At 43.8% G+C, this 27,367-nt stretch overlaps 1 protein-coding gene across 1 annotated transcript in view; it reads right to left on the reverse strand.

Annotated features, from left to right (window-relative positions):
• Nucleotides 1-27,367, reverse strand: part of LOC109897759 (cadherin EGF LAG seven-pass G-type receptor 1) — a 94,122-nt gene that overhangs the window by 20,403 nt on the left and 46,352 nt on the right. Inside the window, exons 6-16 of the mRNA XM_020492309.2 lie at nt 10,863-11,020; nt 10,217-10,380; nt 9,855-9,980; nt 7,805-7,971; nt 7,312-7,497; nt 7,050-7,163; nt 6,769-6,943; nt 5,993-6,134; nt 5,475-5,595; nt 5,185-5,368; nt 2,887-2,988 (exon numbers count right to left, since the gene is read on the reverse strand). Of these exons, the coding sequence (XP_020347898.2) occupies nt 2,887-2,988; nt 5,185-5,368; nt 5,475-5,595; nt 5,993-6,134; nt 6,769-6,943; nt 7,050-7,163; nt 7,312-7,497; nt 7,805-7,971; nt 9,855-9,980; nt 10,217-10,380; nt 10,863-11,020 (1,639 nt within the window). The remainder of the gene's footprint in view (nt 1-2,886; nt 2,989-5,184; nt 5,369-5,474; nt 5,596-5,992; nt 6,135-6,768; nt 6,944-7,049; nt 7,164-7,311; nt 7,498-7,804; nt 7,972-9,854; nt 9,981-10,216; nt 10,381-10,862; nt 11,021-27,367) is intronic.

Below are 27,367 nucleotides of genomic sequence, written 5' to 3' on the forward strand. Positions count from 1 at the left end.
TATCTCTCAATGATGAAAATAATCATGGCCTCTAAACCTTCAAGCTGCATACTGGACCCTATTCCAACTAAACTACTGAAAGAGCTGCTTCCTGTGCTTGGCCCTCCTATGTTGAACATAATAAACGGCTCTCTATCCACCGGATGTGTACCAAACTCACTAAAAGTGGCAGTAATAAAGCCTCTCTTGAAAAAAACTATCGGCCTATATCGAATCTTCCATTCCTCTCAAAAAAAAATCCCGAAGACAAACAATGTATACGAAATGCTTCAGTCTGGTTTTAGACCCCATCATAGCACTGAGACGGCACTTGTGAAGGTGGTAAATGACATTTTAATGGCATCGGACCGAGGCTCTGCATCTGTCCTCGTGCTCCTAGACCTTAGTGCTGCTTTTGATACCATCGATCACCACATTCTTCTGGAGAGATTGGAAACTCAAATTGGTCTACACGGACAAGTTCTGGCCTGGTTTAGATCTTATCTGTCGGAAAGATATCAGTTTGTCTCTGTGAATGGTTTGTCCTCTGACAAATCAACTGTAAATGTCGGTGTTCCTCAAGGTTCTGTTTTAGGACCACTATTGTTTTCACTATATATTTTACCTCTTGGGGATGTTATTCGAAAACATAATGTTAACTTTCACTGCTATGCGGATGACACACAGCTGTACATTTCAATGAAACATGGTGAAGCCCCAAAATTGCCCTTGCTAGAAGCATGTGTTTCAGACATAAGGAAGTGGATGGCTGCAAACTTTCTACTTTTAAACTTGGACAAAACAGAGATGCTTGTTCTAGGTCCCAAGAAACAAAGAGATCTTCTGTTGAATCTGACAATTAATCTTAATGGTTGTACAGTCGTCTCAAATAAAACTGTGAAGGACCTCGGCATTACTCTGGACCCTGATCTCTCTTTTGAAGAACATATCAAGACCATTTCAAGGACAGCTTTTTTCCATCTACGTAACATTGCAAAAATCAGAAACTTTCTGTCCAAAAATGATGCAGAAAAATTAATCCATGCTTTTGTCACTTCTAGGTTAGACTACTGCAATGCTCTACTTTCCGGCTACCCGGATAAAGCACTAAATAAACTTCAGTTGGTGCTAAATACGGCTGCTAGAATCCTGACTAGAACCAAAAAAATGTATCATATTACTCCAGTGCTAGCCTCTCTACACTGGCTTCCTGTCAAAGCAAGGGCTGATTTCAAGGTTTTACTGCTAACCTACAAAGCATTACATGGGCTTGCTCCTACCTATCTCTCTGATTTGGTCCTGCCGTACATACCTACACGTACGCTGCGGTCACAAGACGCAGGCCTCCTAATTGTCCCTAGAATTTCTAAGCAAACAGCTGGAGGCAGGGCTTTCTCCTATAGAGCTCCATTTTTATGGAACGGTCTGCCTACCCATGTCAGAGACGCAAACTCGGTCTCAACCTTTAAGTCTTTACTGAAGACTCATCTCTTCAGTGGGTCATATGATTGAGTGTAGTCTGGCCCAGGAGTGGGAAGGTGAACGGAAAGGCTCTGGAGAAACGAACCGCCCTTGCTGTCTCTGCCTGGCCGGTTCCCCTCTTTCCACTGGGATTCTCTGCCTCTAACCCTATTACAGGGGCTGAGTCACTGGCTTACTGGGGCCCTCTCATGCCGTCCCTGGAAGGGGTGCGTCACCTGAGTGGGTTGATTCACTGATGTGGTCATCCTGTCTGGGTTGGCGCCCCCCCTTGGGTTGTGCCGTGGCGGAGATCTTTGTGGGCTATACTCGGCCCTGTCTCAGGATGGTAAGTTGGTGGTTGAAGATATCCCTCTAGTGGTGTGGGGGCTGTGCTTTGGCAAAGTGGGTGGGGTTATATCCTTCCTGTTTGGCCCTGTCCGGGGGTGTCCTCGGATGGGTCCACAGTGTCTCCTGACCCCTCCTGTCTCAGCCTCCAGTATTTATGCTGCAGTAGTTTATGTGTCGGGGGGGCTAGGGTCAGTGTGTTATATCTGGAGTACTTCTCCTGTTCTATTCGGTGTCCTATGTGAATCTAAGTGTGCGTTCTCTAATTCTCTCCTTCTCTCTCTCGGAGGACCTGAGCCCTAGGACCATGCCCCAGGATTACCTGACATGATGACTCCTTGCTGTCCCCAGTCCACCTGGCCGTGCTGCTGCTCCAGTTTCAACTGTTCTGCCTTCTTATTATTCGAACATGCTGATCATTTATGAACATTTGAACATCTTGGCCATGTTCTGTTTTAATCTCCACCCGGCACAGCCAGAAGAGGACTGGCCACCCCACATATGCTCTCTCTAATTCTCTCTTTTTTTTTCTCTCTCTCGGAGGACCTGAGCCCTAGGACCATGCCCCAGGACTACCTGACATGATGACTCCTTGCTGTCCCCAGTCCATCTGACTGTGCTGCTGCTCCAGTTTCAACTGTTCTGCCTTATTATTATACGACCATGCTGGTCATTTATGAACATTTGAACATCTTGGCCATGTTCTGTTATAATCTCCACCCGGCACAGCCAGAAGAGGACTGGCCACCCCACATAGCCTGGTTCCTCTCTAGGTTTCTTCCTAGGTTTTGGCCTTTCTAGGGAGTTTTTCCTAGCCACCGTGCTTCTACACCTGCATTGCTTGCTGTTTGGGGTTTTAGGCTGGGTTTCTGTACAGCACTTTGAGATATCTATATAAATAAATTTGATTTGATTTTGATTTGATGGGGAGAGAAGGGTAAGGAAGAGCAGGACTGATTGTGACAATTCTCTGTTGACCTCTATTGCCTTTTAGCTGACACAGGATAACAACAGTATAAACAGTATAGTCTGCTCAAATTTCAATCAAATCTATTCATTTCCAATCCATTTTCCCATTCTGAAAAGGGTTGCTGTGCTTACCAGTGGATCCCTTGGGACACTTCATGGCAGCAGGTTGTTCAAACTGGGTCGTTGGCCACCAGATCCCTGCATCAAAGGCCTTGGGACAGCCTTCATATACAACTGGTGAAGAGATTAGAACAACCAAGCACAGGGAGGCAATGAGTTATTAAGGTTTAGGGTCAGGGAGCTAATGAGTAAGGGTCAGGATCAGGGTCAGGGTCAAGGAGCCAATGAGTTCGTAAGGGTTGGGGTTAAGGTCAGGATCAGGGAGCTAATGAGTTAGGGTCAAGATCAGGGTCAGAGAGCCAATGAGGTAGTGAGGGTCAGGATCAGGGTCAGGGAGCGAATGAGTTAGTAAGGGTTAGGGTCAGGGAGCTAATGAGTTAGTAAGAGTTAGGGTCAGGATCAGGGTCAGGGAGCGAATGAGTTAGTAAGGGTTAGGGTCAGGGAGCTAATGAGTTAGTAAGAGTTAGGGTTAGGGTCAGGGTCAGGGAGCGAATGAGTTAGTAAGGGTTAGGGTTAGGGTCAGGGAGCGAATGAGTTAGTAAGGGTCAGGATCAGGGTCAGGGAGCGAATGAGTTAGTAAGGGTTAGGGTCAGGGAGCTAATGAGTTAGTAAGAGTTAGGGTTAGGGTCAGGGAGCGAATGAGTTAGTAAGGGTTAGGGTTAGGGTCAGCGAGCGAATGAGTTAGTAAGGGTCAGGATCAGGGTCAGGGTGCGAATGAGTTAGTAAGGGTTAGGGTCAGGGAGCTAATGAGTTAGTAAGAGTTAGGGTTAGGGTCAGGATCATGGTCAGGGAGCGAATGAGGTAGTAAGGGTTAGGGTCAGGGAGCTAACAAGTTAGTAAGAGTTAGGGTTAGGGTCAGGATCAGGGAGCTAATGAGTTAGGGTCAGGATCAGGGTCAGGGAGCGAATTAGTTAGTAAGGGTTAGGGTCAGGGAGCTAATGAGTTAGTAAGGGTTAGGGTCAGGATCAGGGAGCTAATGAGTTTGGGTCAGGATCAGGGTCAGGGAGCTAATGAGGTAGTTAGGGTTAGGGTCAGGGAGCTAATGAGTTAGTAAGGGTTAGGGTCAGGGAGCTAATGAGTTAGTAAGAGTTAGGGTCAGGGTCAAGGAGCCAATGAGTTCGTAAGGGTTGGGGTTAAGGTCAGGATCAGGGAGCTAATGAGTTAGGGTCAGGATCAGGGTCAGAGAGCCAATGAGGTAGTGAGGGTCAGGATCAGGGTCAGGGAGCGAATGAGTTAGTAAGGGTTAGGGTCAGGGAGCTAATGAGTTAGTAAGAGTTAGGGTCAGGATCAGGGTCAGGGAGCGAATGAGTTAGTAAGGGTTAGGGTCAGGGAGCTAATGAGTTAGTAAGAGTTAGGGTTAGGGTCAGGGTCAGGGAGCGAATGAGTTAGTAAGGGTTAGGGTTAGGGTCAGGGAGCGAATGAGTTAGTAAGGGTCAGGATCAGGGTCAGGGAGCGAATGAGTTAGTAAGGGTTAGGGTCAGGGAGCTAATGAGTTAGTAAGAGTTAGGGTTAGGGTCAGGGAGCGAATGAGTTAGTAAGGGTTAGGGTTAGGGTCAGGGAGCGAATGAGTTAGTAAGGGTCAGGATCAGGGTCAGGGAGCGAATGAGTTAGTAAGGGTTAGGGTCAGGGAGCTAATGAGTTAGTAAGAGTTAGGGTTAGGGTCAGGATCATGGTCAGGGAGCGAATGAGTTAGTAAGGGTCAGGGAGCTAACAAGTTAGTAAGAGTTAGGGTTAGGGTCAGGATCAGGGAGCTAATGAGTTTGGGTCAGGATCAGGGTCAGGGAGCGAATTAGTTAGTAAGGGTTAGGGTCAGGAAGCTAATGAGTTAGTAAGGGTTAGGGTCAGGATCAGGGAGCTAATGAGTTTGGGTCAGGATCAGGGTCAGGGAGCTAATGAGGTAGTTAGGGTTAGGGTCAGGGAGCTAATGAGTTAGTAAGGGTTAGGGTCAGGGAGCTAATGAGTTAGTAAGAGTTAGGGTCAGGATCAGGGTCAGGGAGCGAATGAGTTAGTAAGGGTTAGTGTTTAGGTCAGGGAGCTAATGAGTTAGTAAGGGTCAGGGTCAGGGTCAGGGAGCGAATGAGTTAGTAAGGGTCAGGGTTTAGGTCAGGGAGCGAATGAGTTAGTAAGGGTTAGGGTTTAGGTCAGGGAGCGAATTAGTTAGTAAGGGTTAGGGTTTAGGTCAGGGAGCGAATGAGTTAGTAAGGGTTAGGGTCAGGGTCAGGGAGCGAATGAGTTAGTAAGGGTTAGGGTTTAGGTCAGGGAGCGAATGAGTTAGTAAGATGCGTTAGTAAGAGTTAGTAAGATCCTTACCCGTGCACCCGCTGGAGGTGACCTCGGCAAAGGGGTTGTCACAGCGGTTACACTGGCGCCCGATCACGCCGGTCCTGCACTGACACTGGCCCGTGTGGGGGTGACAGGAGCGCGACATGGCGCCAAGCTGGAAACACTCACAGGAGTAGCAAGTGTCCCCTCCCTCGGGCCGGTAGTAGTTATCCTGAAGGCAGGAGAGAGCGTAAACTGATCATGCAATACAGGATGGAATGGGGACAGCTAGAACACATGCCCAGAAGAGACTACGTGTGGTAAATACATTTCCGTACCTTACAGCGGCACTCCCCAGTGGTCTTGTTGCAGTCTCGGTAGAAACCTTTGCTGACATCACAGTTACATGGGCCACAGATAGGGTTCCCCCACCATCCGCGAGCACAAGGCAGGTTGGCTCTGGAGAACAACAGAACGATGTGTTATTCCACTTAGAAACCTGTCTATCCTAGCAAGCAAGGATGCACCGATGAAAACCATGAGCAAATCATTAGGGAGTTGAAATATGCTAAGCCAATGCCAAAACTACTATGAATCTGTTTAACATCAACGAATACCAAAGCCAAGGGGCAACAGTTTACAAAATCAAATTACTACAGAGGTTGATGGAATGTACTGAGTGGTACGGTAGGGGTTAAGTGGGGTTACTGGGGTAAGCTCTGAAACAAAGTGAATTGTTTTCCAAAAACATCAGAACTGGCACTGACTCACAGCAGGTGGGGGTTTAAAAAAACGGAATCTAAAAAGAAAAAAAGAAAATAAACTAAACTATCCTTAGATCAGTGTCGGTACTCACTTGTTCTGGCAGTACTGTCCATAGGAGTTGTGACCACACTGGCAGCCGTAGCCGTGGGGGGAGCTGGGCTGGTGGACGCAGGTGGACACATGCTGACAGGGATTCAGGAAACACGCGTCCACACATTCCCTCCCAAAGTACCCTGGGAAAAAATTATATTAACGCATCGTTTCACCAATGGGCGAATAATCCTCTAAAACAACCAATGGTCCAAACCCCATGTCTCTATCATAATCTGCTCAAGAGTTCTTGGAGTTTTTACCCTTGTAGGATGGCTAGAATTAGGGTGATTAAATCAATGGAGGCCAGAGAAAAAACCTGTGGAACGCTTCATATTTCTTCTTGAACCCCGCGGGACATAAAACAATATAGAGGTAAGATGGATATCGATTTTGAGATGAGATGTAGTATTTTCATATTTGAGTATACACTTTTCATGTAATCCTCAAAAGGTTATTATGAGAAACCTGTACCGCTATGTCAACAGAGCTCGGTGCTTATTATCGCACGTATTAGGTTACGAAATCGGACTATTTGGATATACTGTCAATGAAATGGTTAAATAAAGGTGAAATTTAAAAAAAATGTCAAAATGACATGACAAAGACCCCACGGAACGATTCAGAACATGATGAATCATATTTGTCTTGGTAAAATGTATTTTATAATATAAGGAAGTGAAATGTCAAGACCAAAGCGTGTTTTTTGACCCACTGGACGGAGTAGATGGACACCCTACTAAAAGTATTTCAGTGGGTTCCGTCCGGGGGGCTTACCGGGGTGGCACATGCAGGTGTGTGAGCTCCAGTTGTCGGTGCAGTGGCTGTGCTCAGGGCAGACGTTAGGGGTGCAGGGGTTGGCCACCTCACAACCATCCTCCACTCTGACCTTCTGACCCTGAAGCATGTTGACGTTGGCCAGGTTGGTGGACGTCTCGCCCATCCGCACGCCCTGGCATTATAGGAGAGTAAAGGACCATCAGTGCTGTGTTGGCGCTGACTGATTTCGCTTTCCAAAGATGAGAACAGTACAGTTACATGGTGTGTGTGAGGCTCACCTGCATGCAGCCCTTGAGTCCGCTCTGGACCGTCCCATCCTTCTTCATCAGCCCCCCCACAAACAGACTCCTCAGCCTCAGGCCTGGCAGCTGGTTGCCTATCTCCACTGACCTCTGTGGAACGCACCCACCCATAGAACACTTGAGGAGACCATGTGTATTGTGCATACATACCATATTACACTAGATCATCCATTACATTCACAAACACTAGTACAGAACACACAAATACGGTGCTGCCAGCCAGTGAGGCAGTGAGTACCTGGAACATGCCGTAGTCCAGTGATACTAGGGCCATGTATTTGATGTCCTTCCCGTCTTTGATACTCTTCAGCTCCACCAGGACGTGGTGCCACTCCCCGTCGTTCACCCTGACCTGAGAGAAGTCCAGCAAGGCAACCTGCTTCACCCCTAGGAACACCTGGAAACGCACATGTCTGCCGCTGATCTGGAGTCAAGAAGATGGTGAGAAAAAGCAGATGGAAGGCAGAGAAAGAGGGAGAGAGAGGAGGGTGACATGAGAGAAAGGGGGGTGACAAGAAAGAGAGAACATGAAGTTGAGTCATTTAACGCCAGCATATTAGCTTAACCGTATCATAGCATTAGCTTAACCGTATCATAGCATTAGCTTAACCTTATCATAGCATTAGCTTAGCCTTATCATAGCATTAGCTTAGCCTTTACCCAGCATTAATAACATGAAGGAAGGCCCTGGGTGTTGTTGTGTAGGCTCTGGGCTACCCCGGTCCACTCACCAGGAGGTGTATCTTGGAGAAGTCCCCAGCATTGGCCTGCAGCAGGGTGCCAGAGCTCTGCCTGGTTCTGAACATCAAGCCCATGTACCAAGGCACACTGATGGTGACCTCTGGCTCTCGCCACCACACCAGGGCATGGCCATCAAAGTGTTGCGGGGAGGGCATGACTGGAGGAAGGGAAACAGATAGGGTCACTTCAGTTGGAGAACCAACTAGAGTCAAATGAATACAAGTAAACCTTTAGTTATTTACTAGGTCCTTTCTAGGCTTGTTCCAAACAGCCTGACTACATCCTGACTACAAATCCATGGCAACACATCCAGGGGCTATCATTACATCATTGCCATACAGGTAGATCTTCTGTGTGTATGGTCTTGCAGACGATGAGCTCAGCAGTAAAAGTTGTGGACAGAGTCTGTACTTGTTCATTGCTTCCTGTGAAATGGTGATTGATGGGTCGTTCCACTTTGATATTGTAAGTAGAAATTGTAAACCAATGTTGAATTTTAAAAGCCTGTTATATTAAATGAAGTGCCCTTTAATATAGACCACAAGGATAATTCAATAAATTGTATTTTGTTATGAATAAAGGCTAGCTAAAGGGCCAATGTTCAGCACTTTGACATGTCCCTCCATCAACCCTGTGTCACTTCTAGGAAGATTTTATTTAACCACTTAATAATAACATTTCTCCAGGTTTCACCATCATTGTAAAGCCCTAGTTATTCTGTTGCTTGACAAAGTCATTTCTGAAGATTATAATTATTTTGTGATTACTGATTTACTTACATCTGTCCTTTAAGGTTAACCCTGTTAAGTGACCTGAACTCTTGTTTAAATATGGTGAAACTATTCCTTAAAAAATAAAAAGAAATAAAAAGAAAGATTGAACATATAACAGTCAAAAGCAGGTGAGCTGTTTTTACTCTTTATGGCCATTTCCTGGTGTTTTGTGGTGGAAAACTGAGCCGGTCAAGCATAATTTGTCAACCCTGTTACTCATAGTTAGACGAGCTAGAAATGTTTTAACAATTTCCTTTTTTTTGTGAAGCTTGTCTTCAATTTCCACTCCCTGTTGCACACAACACATTCCATCCCCTGTCAGATAGGGATTTATGGCTGATTTTATAAGACATCGTCATCCCTGTTACGGTCAACCCTGTTACGGTCAACCCTGTTACGGTCAACCCTGTTACTTTATTTGGCACTTAATAGGCATTTACTATAGTACTTTTTCATTTAATCTCTTGAGAAGAGAAAACTGTAAAAATGAGGTGAAATCCAATGTTTTACTTCTCAAAAGGCACCGAATCGGTGGAATGACCCTATTATTGTGATTCACAATCATGAAACTGTTTGTTATACAGTGCATTCATAAAGTATTCAGAACTCTTGACTTGTTCCACATTTTGTTACGCTACAACCTTATTCTAAAATGTATTTAAAAAATATCCTCATCAATCTACTTAGAGTATATAGTACCATAAACTATGAATTGCTCTCCTACCTCTATATCCTGCGTTAGTCAACTATAGACATAAAAACAAGCATTGCAACTGACAAGTACCACTGACTGCACCATAATGCTTCTGGGTAATAATCAGATCACCAATGATATGTAATAGTGGTCATTTGGCCCCGGGCCAAGTGTAAATACCTTCCTTAAGGATTGGTTACCATTAGTCTATTACTTCCATCAATAAGGCCAGTTGACATCTGTGATTACCTCAAGCAGGCAGGGATGGAAGGATGTATTAGTAAAGTACTCCAACAGGGCCAGAGGTCAGAGGTCAGTGTGTATGTGGAATGTCGGAATGTGGTGATTCAGGAGACTTGTCCACATTGACCTTGTCTGTTTACTCACCGCTAGCCTTGAAGAGCATGACTAAAACTTTTTGAACTCCGTTAATTATGAGAAACACAATAAAACACACAGCTACATACACACAGGGCACATGCACACACACATGCAGGATATACAGACTGACACACACCCATACAGGAAACCCCCAAAAAATATATCCAATACACTTTTCCTAAAATCCTTTACCTTGTTCACAGTTCTTCCCTCCGTAACCCAGGGGACAGCCACAGGAGTACGTGCTCCACTTGTTCACACAGACTCCTCCATTCAGACACACACGTTGAGTGCAGAAGTCCTTCTTCGCTGTGCACCCTGAATACAGACATGTAATACAGGCTTATGATAATCAGTGGCATCAATAGGATTAGACTAATACGTTGAAATATGCCATTTAACAGACTTACAATCATGGGTGCGTACATTTTACATTCAGGGTTGTCCCGAGAATCAAACCCACTACCCTGGCATTACAAGCACCGTGCTCTACCAACTGAGCTACAGATGACAACTATCAAATGACTATCACACATGTGAGGATTAGAACAGACCTGCGGCCGTGCCGTTGTTGGCCACATAACTGGCCATGTCCACAGGCTTGCTGTCTATAGTCAGGTCTCTCATGCAGCCCACAAAGTCTCGGTTCCGGACGGGGAAATCCTCTGGCAGGTTGGGAACACCGCCCAGTAGTAGTGGACCGGTCAGGTCCAGGGACCTAGAGATGGACAACATAGAACAACTATCAACTGGGTCTGATTCTGAGTGGAGAGTCAAGGCCTTTTGTTATGAGTATGATTCTCTGATTGACATTCCAGTGCACCAATCACGCTACAACCACACTAGAACATTGTTATTAACATTGTGACTCAACACACAAACCAAAAGGCAAAGAGAAAGGCTGATCAAGCCTCTTACAACTACTTTACCCCTGCATCAAAACCTCCACTGTTTAGTGGGACCAATGCTGGCGTAACATGAACTCATAACACAAGTTACGAAAAAAATGCACTGCTCGCATATAACAAAATGCCCTCTATTGTCAAATCTTGTGATTTACTAATACCCAACAATTTTTTCCCTAGCAGGAGGCGATTTACATTTGAATAAGAAACACATTTAGATATGGGCATTTGCATAAGAATAAAGAATCACAAGGTTAAGAAGTGAATAGGATAAACCCTATGAGACTGCACTCACTTCTTCTGTCCTGTCTGTATGCCCTGGGCGGCACAAGAGTAGTTCCCGATCTGGCCACCAAAGCCAATTGCCATGGCGATGTCGCAGTCGTCCACAGCAACGACTGCCACCTTCTCTCCTGATGGTCCGTGGGGGATGCCAAGGCGACCAATATTGGGCTGGAAAGAGAAGGGAGGTCATATGAAATGTAAGGACGTCACAGCTAATAAACTAAGGTGCCAATATCCAGTGAGAAAATTGGGGCTTTCAGCCATACAAGTGAGGAACCATACTGTCTTTCTCAGAAGTGGAACAGCTTCTCGATGACTAATGAAGGTCATGGTCTGATGGTCATGGTTTTCCCTTTTTGAAGCGCGGGACTGTTTGTTTGGTGCAACAGTATTTGGAGACATCAAGAACCCCTGGGCTCAAGCCCAGTGTGAAGAGGCTGTTTATCGCTCAGTGAAGCTGAGGTGCCGTTGATTGTTGGAGTGTAATTGGATCATCAGATTGGGACACTGGTGGGTGAAGACATACCATAGACTGAGAACGCCATTCTATGTCAAATCCTCCTCTGGGACCCCAGTTTCCACCAATTGGCCACAACAATTGGAGATATCGTCAGCAACTGTCAGTGTTAACCCCCCAGCAACTCGTCTCACGGTGCTTTATCAAGCTATTGACACCACATCCACTGAGTTCTCCCCAAGCAGCGTCACGTTCAGTGACCTTGTGTCACCTCAATGTGTATCTGTGCGTGCAAATACACAATTTGTATGTGTGTTTCTATCAAACTGTATGTCTGTCTGTGTGTGTGTGGACCTTTGATCTCTTTCCTGTGGGGATGTGACATTGCAGGGAGGATGACCTATGCAACTGCAGGTGTGACAACAGGAAGAGGTACAACAATATTGTAGGAACAGCTGTTTCTTTTAGAGATGCATGCTGGGACTTTAGCACAAACCAAACACAATTGCTCATTGTAATGTGTTTAAGAGTAATCTCCCTGGTGGAAATATCAGGCTAGTCACAATAATCACATTACTCCCCTCCTATAGTCATATAGACTACTATCAATCTCTGAGACACTCCCTAATTAATGACAGCATTCCAGGTGTCACAAGTCAAACGGGGGATGCCCATTGGGTGCTAAGAGTCGAGTTTCAGACAACTGATTACTCTAGCAGGGATGACATTCCACACAATGAGCATATCAAATTCCCTGATGACATATTTACCTAAATATTCTGGGTTGATGGAAAATAGAGGACTTCACGCTATAACTGTTGGCCTTTCAAGCCCCATTGCCAGGATTCATGCCAAAAGCTACCAATATGTGATCAAAGCAACTTTGTTGTGAAGTCTCCAAATATCCCCTTCTGAGTAACAGGATACGAATATGACTGTTACTTCTGAAAACACCTCCATTCAGGAATTGGGATGATCATTATAATTCCTACCAAGAGCATATTCCTGTTGGTGGGATTAAGCTCTTGGGAACGTCTGTCATCTACGTGTAATCTCCAGACGCCCAAGTCTTTATCTCTCTAATCTGTCAACTGTGTGTCTGCTAGTAGAGGTAGTGTTTCTGGCAAACATCACTTCTCCTCCTTCCCTCCACACTAGAGACATTACTTTGTCCTGCATTGTTGGTGCTCAGAGTTGAAGAATTTCACTGTACCATGTAATTACATCTGTAGGCCTGTAAATGTGACTATTAAAATGCCTAATATAATCTGTAAAACAAAGATGACAGAGTTTAGCAGAGACCAACATTTAACTCAACCTTTTAGCAGACAATTCATTTAACTTTAAAAAAAACAATAGCAATTTTCCCATTAAACTGAAGAGACTTGAGGCTCCACTGGTTTATAGTTGAATGTAGACACGTTGATGTATACCACTGTCCCTTTCCCCTCTCTCTTGGTCATTTGTTCTGAACATGAAAACAACACCATGGAACAAAGATAAAGACGTATCACTCTTCTCTCCTCCAGCCAAGCCTTGATAAATACAGACTTTCGCTTTGGAATGGTGAGGACTATAATCTATAGTTTTGAAATGTGCCTAATGTACACCTACTGGACAATAGGCAAACATGAAGCATAAGTTCAAAGCAATGTTCCCTCAAAACATTTTCTTCACTGAGCAAATTTTAGGTCTGCTGAGCGCAAACTTGAACATTGTGAAAATTCTGTGCAACTTCCGGCGTGCGTTTACTCTGAACACTGAGGCTGTACCCGGTTTAAGTTCGTTTTAATAGCGGTCAAGGCAGCTACTGTGGCTATTAGACCATAATGCAGGCCTACCTGAGTGGCCTTCCATTAAAAACAATGGAGAAAATGCATCCCATAACATTTTAACATGGAAATAGCTGTTCTATCATTCAGCCTACAGTAGCAGGCAATGTGTGGTGTTCATTGTAGGCCTACATTCCATGAGACTATTGAAAAAAAACATGCAGGGCTTGACATGAACCTATTTATCTACTTGTCCTTCAGACATGTAAGTGACTGAAAATGCTGTTGTGTTGTTTGATGCAAGAAACCATGCATCATTATTTCCATACCATTATTACAGAGAATCAGACAAATGATCCTATCCTCTGCCTATTGGCTACTCTCAAAATACAACACTGCCCCTTTAAGACAAAAAAAAAAGATTGTTGTGCTCTTGTAGGAAGCAATAACTCCCCCATTGCTGACTTTAAATAATCTATAACTGGGCTAATAACTCAGTAACTAGCAAAGGATATGAACAAATGTACAAACGTGCACATGTCACTACACGTACAGTACCAGTCAAAGTTTGGACACACCTACTCATTCAAGGGTTTTTCTTTATTTGTCCTATTTTCTACATTGTAGAATAATAGTGAAGACATCAAAACTATGAAATAACACACATGGAATCATGTAGTAACCAAAAAAAGTGTTAAACAAATCAAAATAGATTTTAGATTCTTCAAAGTAACCACCCTTTGCCTTGATGACAGCTTTGCACACTCTTGGCATTCTCTCAACCAGCTTCATTAGGTAGTCACCTGGAAGGCATTTCAATTAACAAGTGTGCCTAGTTAAAAGTTAATTTGATAGTGTTGACTAACGGGGAAAACTACAAAGTTGAGTGAAGTTCGATCTCGTGCTTCTCTGCGCAGGCTGATATTTCTTCTGCAGCAGTCCCGGGGGAGGTGGGCTCCCGTGAACGTGCGCAGCTTAGGGGGAACATTGGTCCTAAGGCTAGGTTACAACATAGGCTATATGATCGGCAGTTTGGTAATAGGCACCGCTAGGTTTACACAGTACACTGAGCAATGTGAAAGCATCATAGTGAAAGACCACAGGCCCTGGGGAGAAATGAATCATGAAGTAATTCTGTTGACAGAGGAGAGGCCTGAACATTGTACTACAATGTAGCTACTGCAATACTAACATTGTCTTGCTCTTTTCACACAATACATTCTACCCAGATCAAAAGTTTCCATATTCGCATACTGAATTGAAATATCTGGATTATGGATCAATCACAAATGCCTGCTGCACTCCACACTACTTTATATTGTTCTGGCCTTCATTAATAACGCCAGAGTAACATAGATACTACTCTTTGGGCATCTGTTTTTTTTATCCCTCATGGTTGGGCTATGGGGGGTAGATAAAAAGGTAGTAAATTGACTGTGTTGGCCGTCTGTTTGTGCTGTTCTGGTATATCTTTCAGACATCTAGGCTCTGACAGAAGGGACCTGGAAGACTGTTGTTGCAGAGCTTTGGACTGTTTGGTTTGGCACTATGTTTAATATGAGAGAGGGCATACTCAGAATAGAGCTCTTACTAGACTAATTATAGCAAAACTACTGTAAAGTATACACGATCTCTCTTGTTGTTGCCATATACAGGCTGCATTCTATTCACATTATGTCACCATGTCAAGGTCAATCCAAACAACAGGAACTCAGTGAAATTTGTTCCCCTCTCTTTTCCACACATTCCAAACAAACATTATCATAAATTCACAGACATTAATCATGTGTGTTCCATATTTCTGTCCACTAGGAAAGCCTGAGTACAAAACAATCACTAAAACAATGCTTTTAGCGTATCTTCTCCAGAATGTGCAGAATGAGCTGAATGATGAAAATTCTAAACCATGTTTGTATGTGTGTGTGTGTGTGTGTGTGCGTATGTGTGTGTGTGTCTGCATAAGTGCGTGTATGCGTGTGCATATGATGCAGATGGTGCATGCCACAGCTGTGAAGGCCAGAATGAACTAGACAAAACAACTAGCTGCTCTATCCCTCTTTTGTATTGAGAGTGAAAGCACAGAATTTCTAAACCCAGAGGCGCAAAATCACCAGACTTCTGGGAACCCTTGGGAAGCAGATCAAGCAGACCAGGCTGGGATTTTGAGAAGTCAATGAGAGAAGTGAAACATTCTTTCTCAGATGTACATTTTCTTGAAATATAAAGACAACCTAGATTCGAGCCAATGTCTTAAGTAGTTGAACTTGTTATTATTCCAACCTCGTTAAACTGACAAACTGGCACATTTAGATTTTCATTAAAAACAACTTTATATGGAAGAAGTGCCCTTGATTAGATGGCCTGCAAATGCACAGTTTGGCGCAAAATGACCTGTTAAACCCGATTATGTGTTTCTACTCATGAGCTTAGGTAGCCAACGTCGCCATGATCGCCTACAAGTGTGATCAGGGATTTCCATTGGAGAAGCAGTTTAAGCCTAACTTTATACTGTACGGTTCACAAAACTCACGGTTCGGTACGATACGGTACAGTGGTGTCACAGTTCGGTACGATACGGTACAGTGGTGTCACGGTTCGGTACGATACGGTACAGTGGTGTCACGGTTCGGTACGATACGGTACAGTGGTGTCACGGTTCGGTACGATACGGTACAGTGGTGTCACGGTTCGGTACGATACGGTACAGTGGTGTCACGGTTCGGTACGATACGGTACAGTGGTGTCACGGTTCGGTACGATACGGTACAGTGGTGTCACGGTTCGGTACGATACGGTACAGTGGTGTCACGGTTCGGTACGATACGGTACAGTGGTGTCACGGTTCGGTACGATACGGTACAGTGGTGTCACGGTTCGGTACGATACGGTACAGTGGTGTCACGGTTCGGTACGATACGGTACAGTGGTGTCACGGTTCGGTACGATACGGTACAGTGGTGTCACGGTTCGGTACGATACGGTACAGTGGTGTCACGGTTCGGTACGATACGGTACAGTGGTGTCACGGTTCGGTACGATACGGTACAGTGGTGTCACGGTTCGGTACGATACGGTACAGTGGTGTCACGGTTCGGTATGATACGGTACAGTGGTGTCACGGTTCGGTACGATACGGTACAGTGGTGTCACGGTTCGGTACGATACGGTACAGTGGTGTCACGGTTCGGTACGATACGGTACAGTGGTGTCACGGTTCGGTACGATACGGTACAGTGGTGTCACGGTTCGGTACGATACGGTACAGTGGTGTCACGGTTCGGTACAATACGGTACAGTGGTGTCACGGTTCGGTACGATACGGTACAGTGGTGTCACGGTCCGGTACGATACGGTACAGTGGTGTCACGGTTCGGTACGATACGGTACAGTAAAACAGTAAACATGGGTAGCTTGAGTTCCCAGGAGCAGATGGAAACGAAGGGACAACAAAAAACAGCAGTGCCTGTCTTATAACATGAAATAAAATATTAAAACAGAACTTCAATTTAAAACAGAACTTCAACAAGAGTGTATAGTCCAGCAGCATATACTGTATCAACATTAAGTCACATAGCAGTGCCTTAACCTGTTGTAACTACCCAAAAACTATTTTATCAGATTTCCAAGTTTTTATTTAAGAAGATTAGTCTATCCACATTATTTACAGTGAGCACAGATCGGCTCACACAGATGGTTTTCCACCATGTAAGTGGATCAGCATCCAGGGTAATACAGTCCACATCCCTGTATGAGGTCACCTCCCCCTCTATGACCTTGACCTTTGACTCCTCTTGACCCTGCTCCTGGGTCGTGAACAACTCCCCAAAAAGCTCAGCCATGGCAGACTTTTTTCTGGAGGAGAACCCCTGTCGCCTGCCGTCTTTGGAGAGGTGTTGGCTCCTGTGGTATCTGTGGCCTGACCCTGCAGAATTAAATTAGATGAAAATTACTACCTCTAAAGTGGCTTTAAATATATAAAAAACATGGTTTAAAATAATATTTATTGTTAGAAATATACATCAGACACTATTATAACAATTACAATTATTACTTTAGAATTAATTGTTAAATCACTAATTAATAAAATAATAAATGTCACATTAACTAAATAAATACAATACCTGCTTTGAGTTCATTGTAGACTCTCAGACGAGCAGCAGCATCCAGGTGCAGCAGGGACTTGAACCGGGGATCCAAAGCGGTGCTCTTGTGTAAGAAGTCTTGGACACCAGGGTCAGCATATCTAGGCTCCAGGTTAACTCTGATAGCAGTCTTGACATCCCTTACTGCCGGGTCATCTTCATCAGATGCCACTATTGATTTCAGGATCATTGCTTTCATAAGCAGGGCCATGGAATCTAGTGGAATGATGGAATGCTCTCAGTGCATTTCACTGTTTTGAGAGGTTTGCCCACTTTGATAACTTCCTCTGCTAGTCTTCTGTCATTTTCAGACAAAGTCACAATATCTTTGACATTCTTCCTCACAGCTTGATCAGTCAGTGTAGAATACACTACAACTTTCTGCTCAAGGTTTCTCTCAACCATGTCATGGCTTGAATTCCATCTAGTACGAACATCTTGGATTAGTTTGTGGTTTGGCAGCTCCAGCATCTCCTGTTTGTCTTGAAAACATGTGCAGCAGTTGTGCTTTTATGACAGAAGGATACCACCTTCCTGATCTTTGCTTGGAGGCGAGAGATTGGATTCACTGACATTGCTTTTTGAGATGTTAGATAAAAAACGAGCAGAGCATCATATCTGTTGCCCCAATCCAGATAGCGCAACTGCATTTACAAGATTTCTAGTGTTGTCAGTGGTCACATGAATCGTTACATTATCCCTCTACAACTTTCACACTGCAACGACTTCCCTCTGCTCTTCCCCCAAGTTTACACTGGTGTGAATACTCTCAAGGGGACGTGTTTGAAGGACATGGCTTTTTAACTCCCACTCTGCCGTAATGAAATGAGCCGTTACAGTAATGTTGCTCTATCTAGCTCTAGATGTCCAACTGTCTGTTAGAGCAACAGGCCGCGTTTCTGACAACTCACTCTCAAGTTGTTATTTAGTTTTTTTGTATAAGGCAGGTATTCATGACTGGGCAAAATGTGTACGGGAAGAAAAATTGAAGCGCGGCTCGATCACTTTAAACGTGTTTCTAAACCCCGCATTCTCTACCACAGAGAAGTGGTTGCCTGAAGGGGAGAAGTGGTTGCCTGAAGGCCGTGAGGAGAAGTGGTTGCCTGAAGGGGAGAAGTGGTTGCCTGAAGGGGAGAAGTGGTTGCCTGAAGGCCGTGGGGAGAAGTGGTTGCCTGAATGGGAGAAGTGGTTGCCTGAAGGCCGTGGGGAGAAGTGGTTGCCTGAAGGCCATGGGGTTTCATTTTTTCGCCCAGTCCCACCGATTGGTACTTTGGGGTGATGTCGGCGCAAATGAGTAGTCATGTTACTAGTATTACCACTCTAACAAGCAATGAACAGAGCCTACATGTTGTAGATGTTATATCCACCACTCTAACAGGCTATCAGTAATGAACAGAACCTACATGTAGATGTTATATCCACCATTCTAACAGGCTATCAGTAATGAACAGAGCCTACATGTTGTAGATGTTATATCCACCACTCTAACAGGCTATCAGTAATGAACAGAGCCTACATGTTGTAGATGTTATATCCACCACTCTAACAAGCTATCAGCAATGAACAGAGCCTACATGTTGTAGCAGAGCCTACATGTAGATGTTATATCCACCACTCTAACAGGCTATCAGTAATGAACAGAGCCTACATGTTGTAGATGTTATATCCACCACTCTAACAAGCTATCAGCAATGAACAGAGCCTACATGTAGATGTTATATCCACCACTCTAACAAGCTATCAGCAATAAACAGAGCCTACATATTGTAGATGTTATATCCACCACTCTAACAGGCTATCAGCAATGAACAGAGCCTACATGTAGATGTTATATCCACCACTCTAACAGGCTATCAGTAATGAACAGAGCCTACATGTTGTAGATGTTATATCCACCACTCTAACAGGCTATCAGCAATGAACAGAGCCTACATGTTGTAGATGTTATATCCACCACTCTAACAGGCTATCAGTAATGAACAGAGCCTACATGTAGATGTAATATCCACCACTAACAGGCTATCAGTAATGAACAGAGCCTACATGTAGATGTTATATCCACCACTCTAACAGGCTATCAGTAATGAACAGAGCCTACATGTAGATGTTATATCCACCACTCTAACAGGCTATCAGCAATGAACAGAGCCTACATGTAGATGTAATATCCACCACTCTAACAGGCTATCAGTAATGAACAGAGCCTACATGTAGATGTTATATCCACCACTCTAACAGGCTATCAGTAATGAACAGAGCCTACATGTAGATGTTATATCCACCACTCTAACAGGCTATCAGCAATGAACAGAGCCTACATGTTGTAGATGTTATATCCACCACTCTAACAGGCTATCAGTAATGAACAGAGCCTACATGTAGATGTTATATCCACCACTCTAACAGGCTATCAGTAATGAACAGAGCCTACATGTTGTAGATGTTATATCCACCACTCTAACAGGCTATCAGTAATGAACAGAACCTACATGTAGATGTTATATCCACCACTCTAACAGGCTATCAGTAATGAACAGAGCCTACATGTTGTAGATGTTATATCCACCACTCTAACAGGCTATCAGCAATGAACAGAGCCTACATGTAGATGTTATATCCACCACTCTAACAAGCTATCAGCAATGAACAGAGCCTACATGTAGATGTTATATCCACCACTCTAACAAGCTATCAGCAATGAACAGAGCCTACATGTTGTAGATGTTATATCCACCACTCTAACAGGCTATCAGCAATGAACAGAGCCTACATGTAGATGTTATATCCACCACTCTAACAGGCTATCAGCAATGAACAGAGCCTACATGTTGTAGATGTTATATCCACCACTCTAACAGGCTATCAGTAATGAACAGAGCCTACATGTTGTAGATGTTATATCCACCACTCTAACAGGCTATCAGTAATGAACAGAGCCTACATGTAGATGTTATATCCACCACTCTAACAGGCTATCAGCAATGAACAGAGCCTACATGTTGTAGATGTTATATCCACCACTCTAACAGGCTATCAGTAATGAACAGAGCCTACATGTTGTAGATGTTATATCCACCACTCTAACAGGCTATCAGCAATGAACAGAGCCAACATGTTGTAGATGTTATATCCACCACTCTAACAGGCTATCAGCAATGAACAGAGCCTACATGTTGTAGATGTTATATCCACCACTCTAACAGGCTATCAGTAATGAACAGAGCCTACATGTTGTAGATGTTATATCCACCACTCTAACAGGCTATCAGCAATGAACAGAGCCTACATGTTGATGTTATATCCACCACTCTAACAGGCTATCAGTAATGAACAGAGCCTACATGTTGATGTTATATCCACCACTCTAACAGGCTATCAGTAATGAACAGAGCCTACATGTTGATGTTATATCCACCACTCTAACAGGCTATCAGTAATGAACAGAGCCTACATGTTGATGTTATATCCACCACTCTAACAGGCTATCAGCAATGAACAGAGCCTACATGTTGATGTTATATCCACCACTCTAACAGGCTATCAGCATTGAACAGAGCCTACTTGTTGTAGATGTTAAATCCACCACTCTAACAGGCTATCAGTAATGAACAGAGCCTACATGTAGATGTTATATCCACCACTCTAACAGGCTATCAGTAATGAACAGAGCCTACATGTTGATGTTATATCCACCACTCTAACAGGCTATCAGCAATGAACAGAGCCTACATGTAGATGTTATATCCACCACTCTAACAGGCTATCAGTAATGAACAGAGCCTACATGTTGATGTTATATCCACCACCCGTTATAGTTTACAGGGAAACTGAAATGTTCCCAGACGACAGACCTGAATGATACTGGGGCGTCTTCTAGTTCTGGCTCGCCATGTTGCTCCTTTGCAATTAGCTAACTGCTAATTCCTTCATAAGTTAATTGCTGCTACGACGGTCTCTCAGCTCTGTTCCTTCATAAGTTAATTGCTGCTACGACGGTCTCTCAGCTCTGTTCCTTCATAAGTTAATTGCTGCTACGACGGTCTCTCAGCTCTGTTCCTTCATAAGTTAATTGCTGCTACGACGGTCTCTCAGCTCTGTTCCTTCATAAGCTAATTGCTGCTACGACGGTCTCTCAGCTCTGTTCCTTCATAAGTTAATTGCTGCTACGACGGTCTCTCAGCTCTGTTCCTTCATAAGTTAATTGCTGCTACGACGGTCTCTCAGCTCTGTTCCTTCATAAGTTAATTGCTGCTACGACGGTCTCTCAGCTCTGTTCCTTCATAAGTTAATTGCTGCTACGACGGTCTCTCAGCTCTGTTCCTTCATAAGTTAATTGCTGCTACGACGGTCTCTCAGCTCTGTTCCTTCATAAGTTAATTGCTGCTACGACGGTCTCTCAGCTCTGTTCCTTCATAAGTTAATTGCTGCTACGACGGTCTCTCAGCTCTGTTCCTTCATAAGTTAATTGCTGCTACGACGGTCTCTCAGCTCTGTTCCTTCATAAGTTAATTGCTGCTACGACGGTCTCTCAGCTCTGTTCCTTCATAAGCTAATTGCTGCTACGACGGTCTCTCAGCTCTGTTCCTTCATAAGTTAATTGCTGCTACGACGGTCTCTCAGCTCTGTTCCTTCATAAGTTAATTGCTGCTACGACGGTCTCTCAGCTCTGTTCCTTCATAAGTTAATTGCTGCTACGACGGTCTCTCAGCTCTGTTCCTTCATAAGTTAATTGCTGCTACGACGGTCTCTCAGCTCTGTTCCTTCATAAGTTAATTGCTGCTACGACGGTCTCTCAGCTCTGTTCCTTCATAAGCTAATTGCTGCTACGACGGTCTCTCAGCTCTGTTCCTTCATAAGTTAATTGCTGCTACGACGGTCTCTCAGCTCTGTTCCTTCATAAGTTAATTGCTGCTACGACGGTCTCTCAGCTCTGTTCCTTCATAAGTTAATTGCTGCTACGACGGTCTCTCAGCTCTGTTCCTTCATAAGTTAATTGCTGCTACGACGGTCTCTCAGCTCTGTTCCTTCATAAGTTAATTGCTGCTACGACGGTCTCTCAGCTCTGTTCCTTCATAAGTTAATTGCTGCTACGACGGTCTCTCAGCTCTGTTCCTTCATAAGTTAATTGCTGCTACGACGGTCTCTCAGCTCTGTTCTCGCTGGAGTGTAATAACTAATGAGCTGCAGACAACTATAAACAACTTTATTACTATGTGGATATTTTTCACACGTTCATTTATACGCTATTGGTTTATGCAATAATATTTTTTTTACAATGAAATATATATATATTTTCCTAGCTATAATATATGATTCATGTATTGTTCGGTTCACAGTGTGTACCGAACCGTGCACCGTGGACCTTGTACCGAACGGTTCAATACGAATACACCTACAATTTCACCCCTACTTAAAACCCTTTCCTGCAGTCGAAATGACCAAAGCTCCCTCTATTGGCCTAATAGAGTGAAGTTATTCATATTTTTTTTTACAATTTCATAATTAATACACTTTTTTTATTTTTACGCAGAGAATCTTCTGTTTCTATTTCAAATGGTTTTGTTATATTTCAGTCTTCTGTGATGGATATAAACTGTAATATTGGGATGCAAACTCAAAATGTATTACATTTCAACTCTATATCTGACATGGTACAGTCCTCTTTTTTTTAAGCCCATAAGGGTGTAAGGGTGTGATTTGTATAAGTTTACCAAGAAACACTGTGTCACCCTGATTTAGCACATATGTTGAAGGGAAGGGGATTGGGAATTGTTCAAATATTTCAAGTTCTGCTAGATGGTCACAAAGAAAACTTTCAATCAACATACCAAAAAAAGGGATTCAACTGAAGTTTCAAACCAATCCACATTTAATCCTCTTTCCCGATCAATAATGATATTTCAAAATCTTAGAAGGGACTAAATATGTTCTAGCAGTAGTTATACACAGCCAGGACTTTGTGGTGTATAACAGAGTAAATAGGCCACAGCTGGTGTCGTAGTGGGACCCCAAGCCCCTCACTGTCAGGGGCCGCCCCGAGAATGACCCAACAGGGGAAGAGTGCCCGGCCAGGGCTTGTGTGGCTCAATGGGGAGTGAACATGAAGTCAGGAGAGGGAGCAGTACTTTCTCAGCTGCCCTCAACATCACAGGACCACACAGAAAGAAACCAAGCAAGGGGGAATGGGCTTTAGTTAATAAGTACAATACATCACTTCACACCCAAACAGCTATCAGCTATTTATGTACATACTGCTCCAGTTAGGCTAGTTTCCCTTCAGCTTCGAAAATGTGGTCATTTGTTTGTAGAAAGATATTTCAGATATGTCTGTAAAATTGACTGAAAAACATATTTATTTGAGACACTGTGCCACAGGTTTGGGGTCAATTCCATTTAAACTCCAGTCAATTCAAAAAGATAACCAAATTCCATTTGGAATTTCAGTATACTTCCTAAATTGACTGGAGTTGAAAAGGAAGTGACCCAAACATTGTTAGATATTGTACACATGAAAATGGAATTGACCGAAACCATATATCGGTGAACATATCGGAATCAGACGAGATTAGCTAAAAATGGCAACATCCGTATCGGCCAATGTCTAGTTTAACGCCCGATATGCAAAACCGATGTCAAAGCTGACGTGCATACCTATATAACGAAGGTACATAAAGTAATGACGCCACGTAAAATTTTGCGCTATACGTGCAACACCGCATTCCTAAACTAGCCCACCATGTCTGCTGTGTGGATCGAGCAGTCAACAAGTCCAGCAGTCATTTGAAAGAGTAACAACATTTCAGCAAGACAACTCAATGGCGAAATCCATTAAAGCCAATATAATGGAATTCATTGCCCTTGACAATCAACCGTTCTCTGTCGTGGGTGATGTTGGCTTTCACCGACTGGTCGAGCACCGGTTAACACTACCAAGTGCACTATTTTTCCGTTGTTGCTCTACCGGAGTTACACAGTAATAGCGTCAATGCTATTAGCTTAACGACATACATACTATGGAAAGCCGTTTGGGTCTTTGCGTGTCAAAAAAGAGACAGTAGCACTGTCAAAGCTGTACAAAAAAGTCAGCTAACAAGCAAACACCATCCATGAACGATATACTTACAATACCGCGTTGGTAATAAAGCATCATTTGTTCGACCAAAACTTCTGGGGCACCTAGCTAGCACCAGTACAACTAGCCTGAAAACAATGACTAGTAAATCAAATCAAATCAAATCAAATTTTATTTGTCACATACACATGGTTAGCAGATGTTAATGCGAGTGTAGCGAAATGCTTGTGCTTCTAGTTCCGACAATGCAGTAATAACGAACAAGTAATCTAACTAACAATTCCAAAAAAACTACTGTCTTATACACAGTGTAAGGGGATAAAGAATATGTACATAAGGATATATGAATGAGTGATGGTACAGAGCAGCATAGGCAAGATACAGTAGATGATATCGAGTACAGTATATACATATGAGATGAGTATGTAAACCAAGTGGCGTAGTTAAAGTGGCTAGTGATACATGTATTACATAAGGATGCAGTCGATGATATAGAGTACAGTATCTACGTATGCATATGAGATGAATAATGTAGGGTAAGTAACATTATATAAGGTAGCATTGTTAAAAGTGGCTAGTGATATATTTACATCATTTCCCATCAATTCCCATGATTAAAGTGGCTGGAGTAGAGTCAGTGTCATTGACAGTGTGTTGGCAGTAGCCACTCAATGTTAGTGGTGGCTGTTTAACAGTCTGATGGCCTTGAGATAGAAGCTGTTTTTCAGTCTCTCGGTCCCAGCTTTGATGCACCTGTACTGACCTCGCCTTCTGGATGACAGCGGGGTGAACAGGCAGTGGCTCGGGTGGTTGATGTCCTTGATGATCTTTATGGCCTTCCTGTAGCATCGGGTGGTGTAGGTATCCTGGAGGGCAGGTAGTTTGCCCCCGGTGATGCGTTGTGCAGACCTCACTACCCTCTGGAGAGCCTTACGGTTGAGGGCGGTGCAGTTGCCATACCAGGCGGTGATACAGCCCGCCAGGATGCTCTCGATTGTGCATCTGTAGAAGTTTGTGAGTGCTTTTGGTGACAAGCCGAATTTCTTCAGCCTCCTGAGGTTGAAGAGGCGCTGCTGCGCCTTCCTCACGATGCTGTCTGTGTGAGTGGACCAATTCAGTTTGTCTGTGATGTGTATGCCGAGGAACTTAAAACTTGCTACCCTCTCCACTACTGTTCCATCGATGTGGATGGGGGGGTGTTCCCTCTGCTGTTTCCTGAAGTCCACAATCATCTCCTTAGTTTTGTTGACGTTGAGTGTGAGGTTATTTTCCTGACACCACACTCCGAGGGCCCTCACCTCCTCCCTGTAGGCCGTCTCGTCGTTATTGGTAATCAAGCCTACCACTGTTGTGTCGTCCGCAAACTTGATGATTGAGTTGGAGGCGTGCATGGCCACGCAGTCGTGGGTGAACAGGGAGTACAGGAGAGGGCTCAGAACGCACCCTTGTGGGGCCCCAGTGTTGAGGATCAGCGGGGAGGAGATGTTGTTGCCTACCCTCACCACCTGGGGGCGGCCCGTCAGGAAGTCCAGTACCCAGTTGCACAGGGCGGGGTCGAGACCCAGGGTCTCGAGCTTGATGACGAGCTTGGAGGGTACTATGGTGTTGAATGCCGAGCTGTAGTCGATGAACAGCATTCTCACATAGGTATTCCTCTTGTCCAGATGGGTTAGGGCAGTGTGCAGTGTGGTTGAGATTGCATCGTCTGTGGACCTATTTGGGCGGTAAGCAAATTGGAGTGGGTCAAGGGTGTCAGGTAGGGTGGAGGTGATATGGTCCTTGACTAGTCTCTCAAAGCACTTCATGATGACGGATGTGAGTGCTACGGGGCGGTAGTCGTTTAGCTCAGTTACCTTAGCTCAGTTACCTTAATGAAACTGCATACATTTTCATTATTCTTAGCAATGATTTAGGAATCCTTGTGAGTAAGTATTAGCTAGGTTGCCACTTGTTGTTCGCCTGTTGAAATTGAACTTCAGTTCATGAAATAAAATAGCTAGCCAGCTACTTAACCCTGTTTCCCAAAGCTAACGTTACAAGCAGCCAGCTAGCTTCATCTGGCTTGTGAGGCTCGACCGGACCGGGTTATGTGTTGTGAAGCTAGCCACAATAAGGATTAGGCACAATAGTGAAATTTGCAGGTTGCCTTCATTAATAAAAATATGTCATTGACAGTGATGCAAATGAATACAAATAGTAGAATTATGCCATACTTTTATTTTGAAGTCTAACCGCAAAGTCCACTATTGTGGCTAATCCTTATTGTGGCTAGCTTAACATAGATGGGTCCGACCCACCATTAATCAAATAAGAACTGTCTTGTAAATTAGGGTTATTTTAGATGATGACACGTTAGCTAGCTAACTATAGCTACTGAAACAGATTATGTTGTTTTGCTATGTTTTTGGGGAAGAATATTGTTTGCATCCATGAGCTAGCTAGCTATTTTTATGACCAGCACTATAGGTGAGCGAGACAACTTTACCAGCATCATAGCATACGTATCGATGAATCGCTGTGACATATGAAATACGAGTGATAGTGTAATCAATGTGTAATAACTACGTGAAAAATTAATGAACGCGTTAAATTATTATGTGACGTGCCGTCATATTTATGTCCTGATTGGTCAACATGCTTATTTGACACGTTAAATGTGTTATTTGACACGTCAAATAGTGTTACTTGACACATCAAATAGTGTTAAATAGTATATTTTTTGACATGCAAAGACCCAAACGGAGTTCCATTTGAAATCCTGGTTAAGAATGAAACGACTGAACAAATGAACAACGAAACAGCACAGAAAGTAAGTGAAAGAAATAGGTTTTGATGATGTTTTACTGGTAATGGGGACATACGTAAATTCCAACAAAATAACTTTTTGGTCGGTGTGTGTGTTTTCGTGTGTGTGTGTGTGTGTGTAAACTTTATTTAACTAGGCAAGTCAGTTGAGAACAAATTCTTATTTACAATGACGGCCTACCCCGGCTAAACCCGGACGACGCTGGGCCAATTGTGCACCACCCTATGGGACTCCCAATCATGGCCTGATGTGATACAGCCAGGATT

The sequence above is a fragment of the Oncorhynchus kisutch genome, linkage group LG10 (assembly GCF_002021735.2).
Source record: "Oncorhynchus kisutch isolate 150728-3 linkage group LG10, Okis_V2, whole genome shotgun sequence".
NCBI classification, from domain to species: Eukaryota; Metazoa; Chordata; class Actinopteri; order Salmoniformes; family Salmonidae; genus Oncorhynchus; species Oncorhynchus kisutch.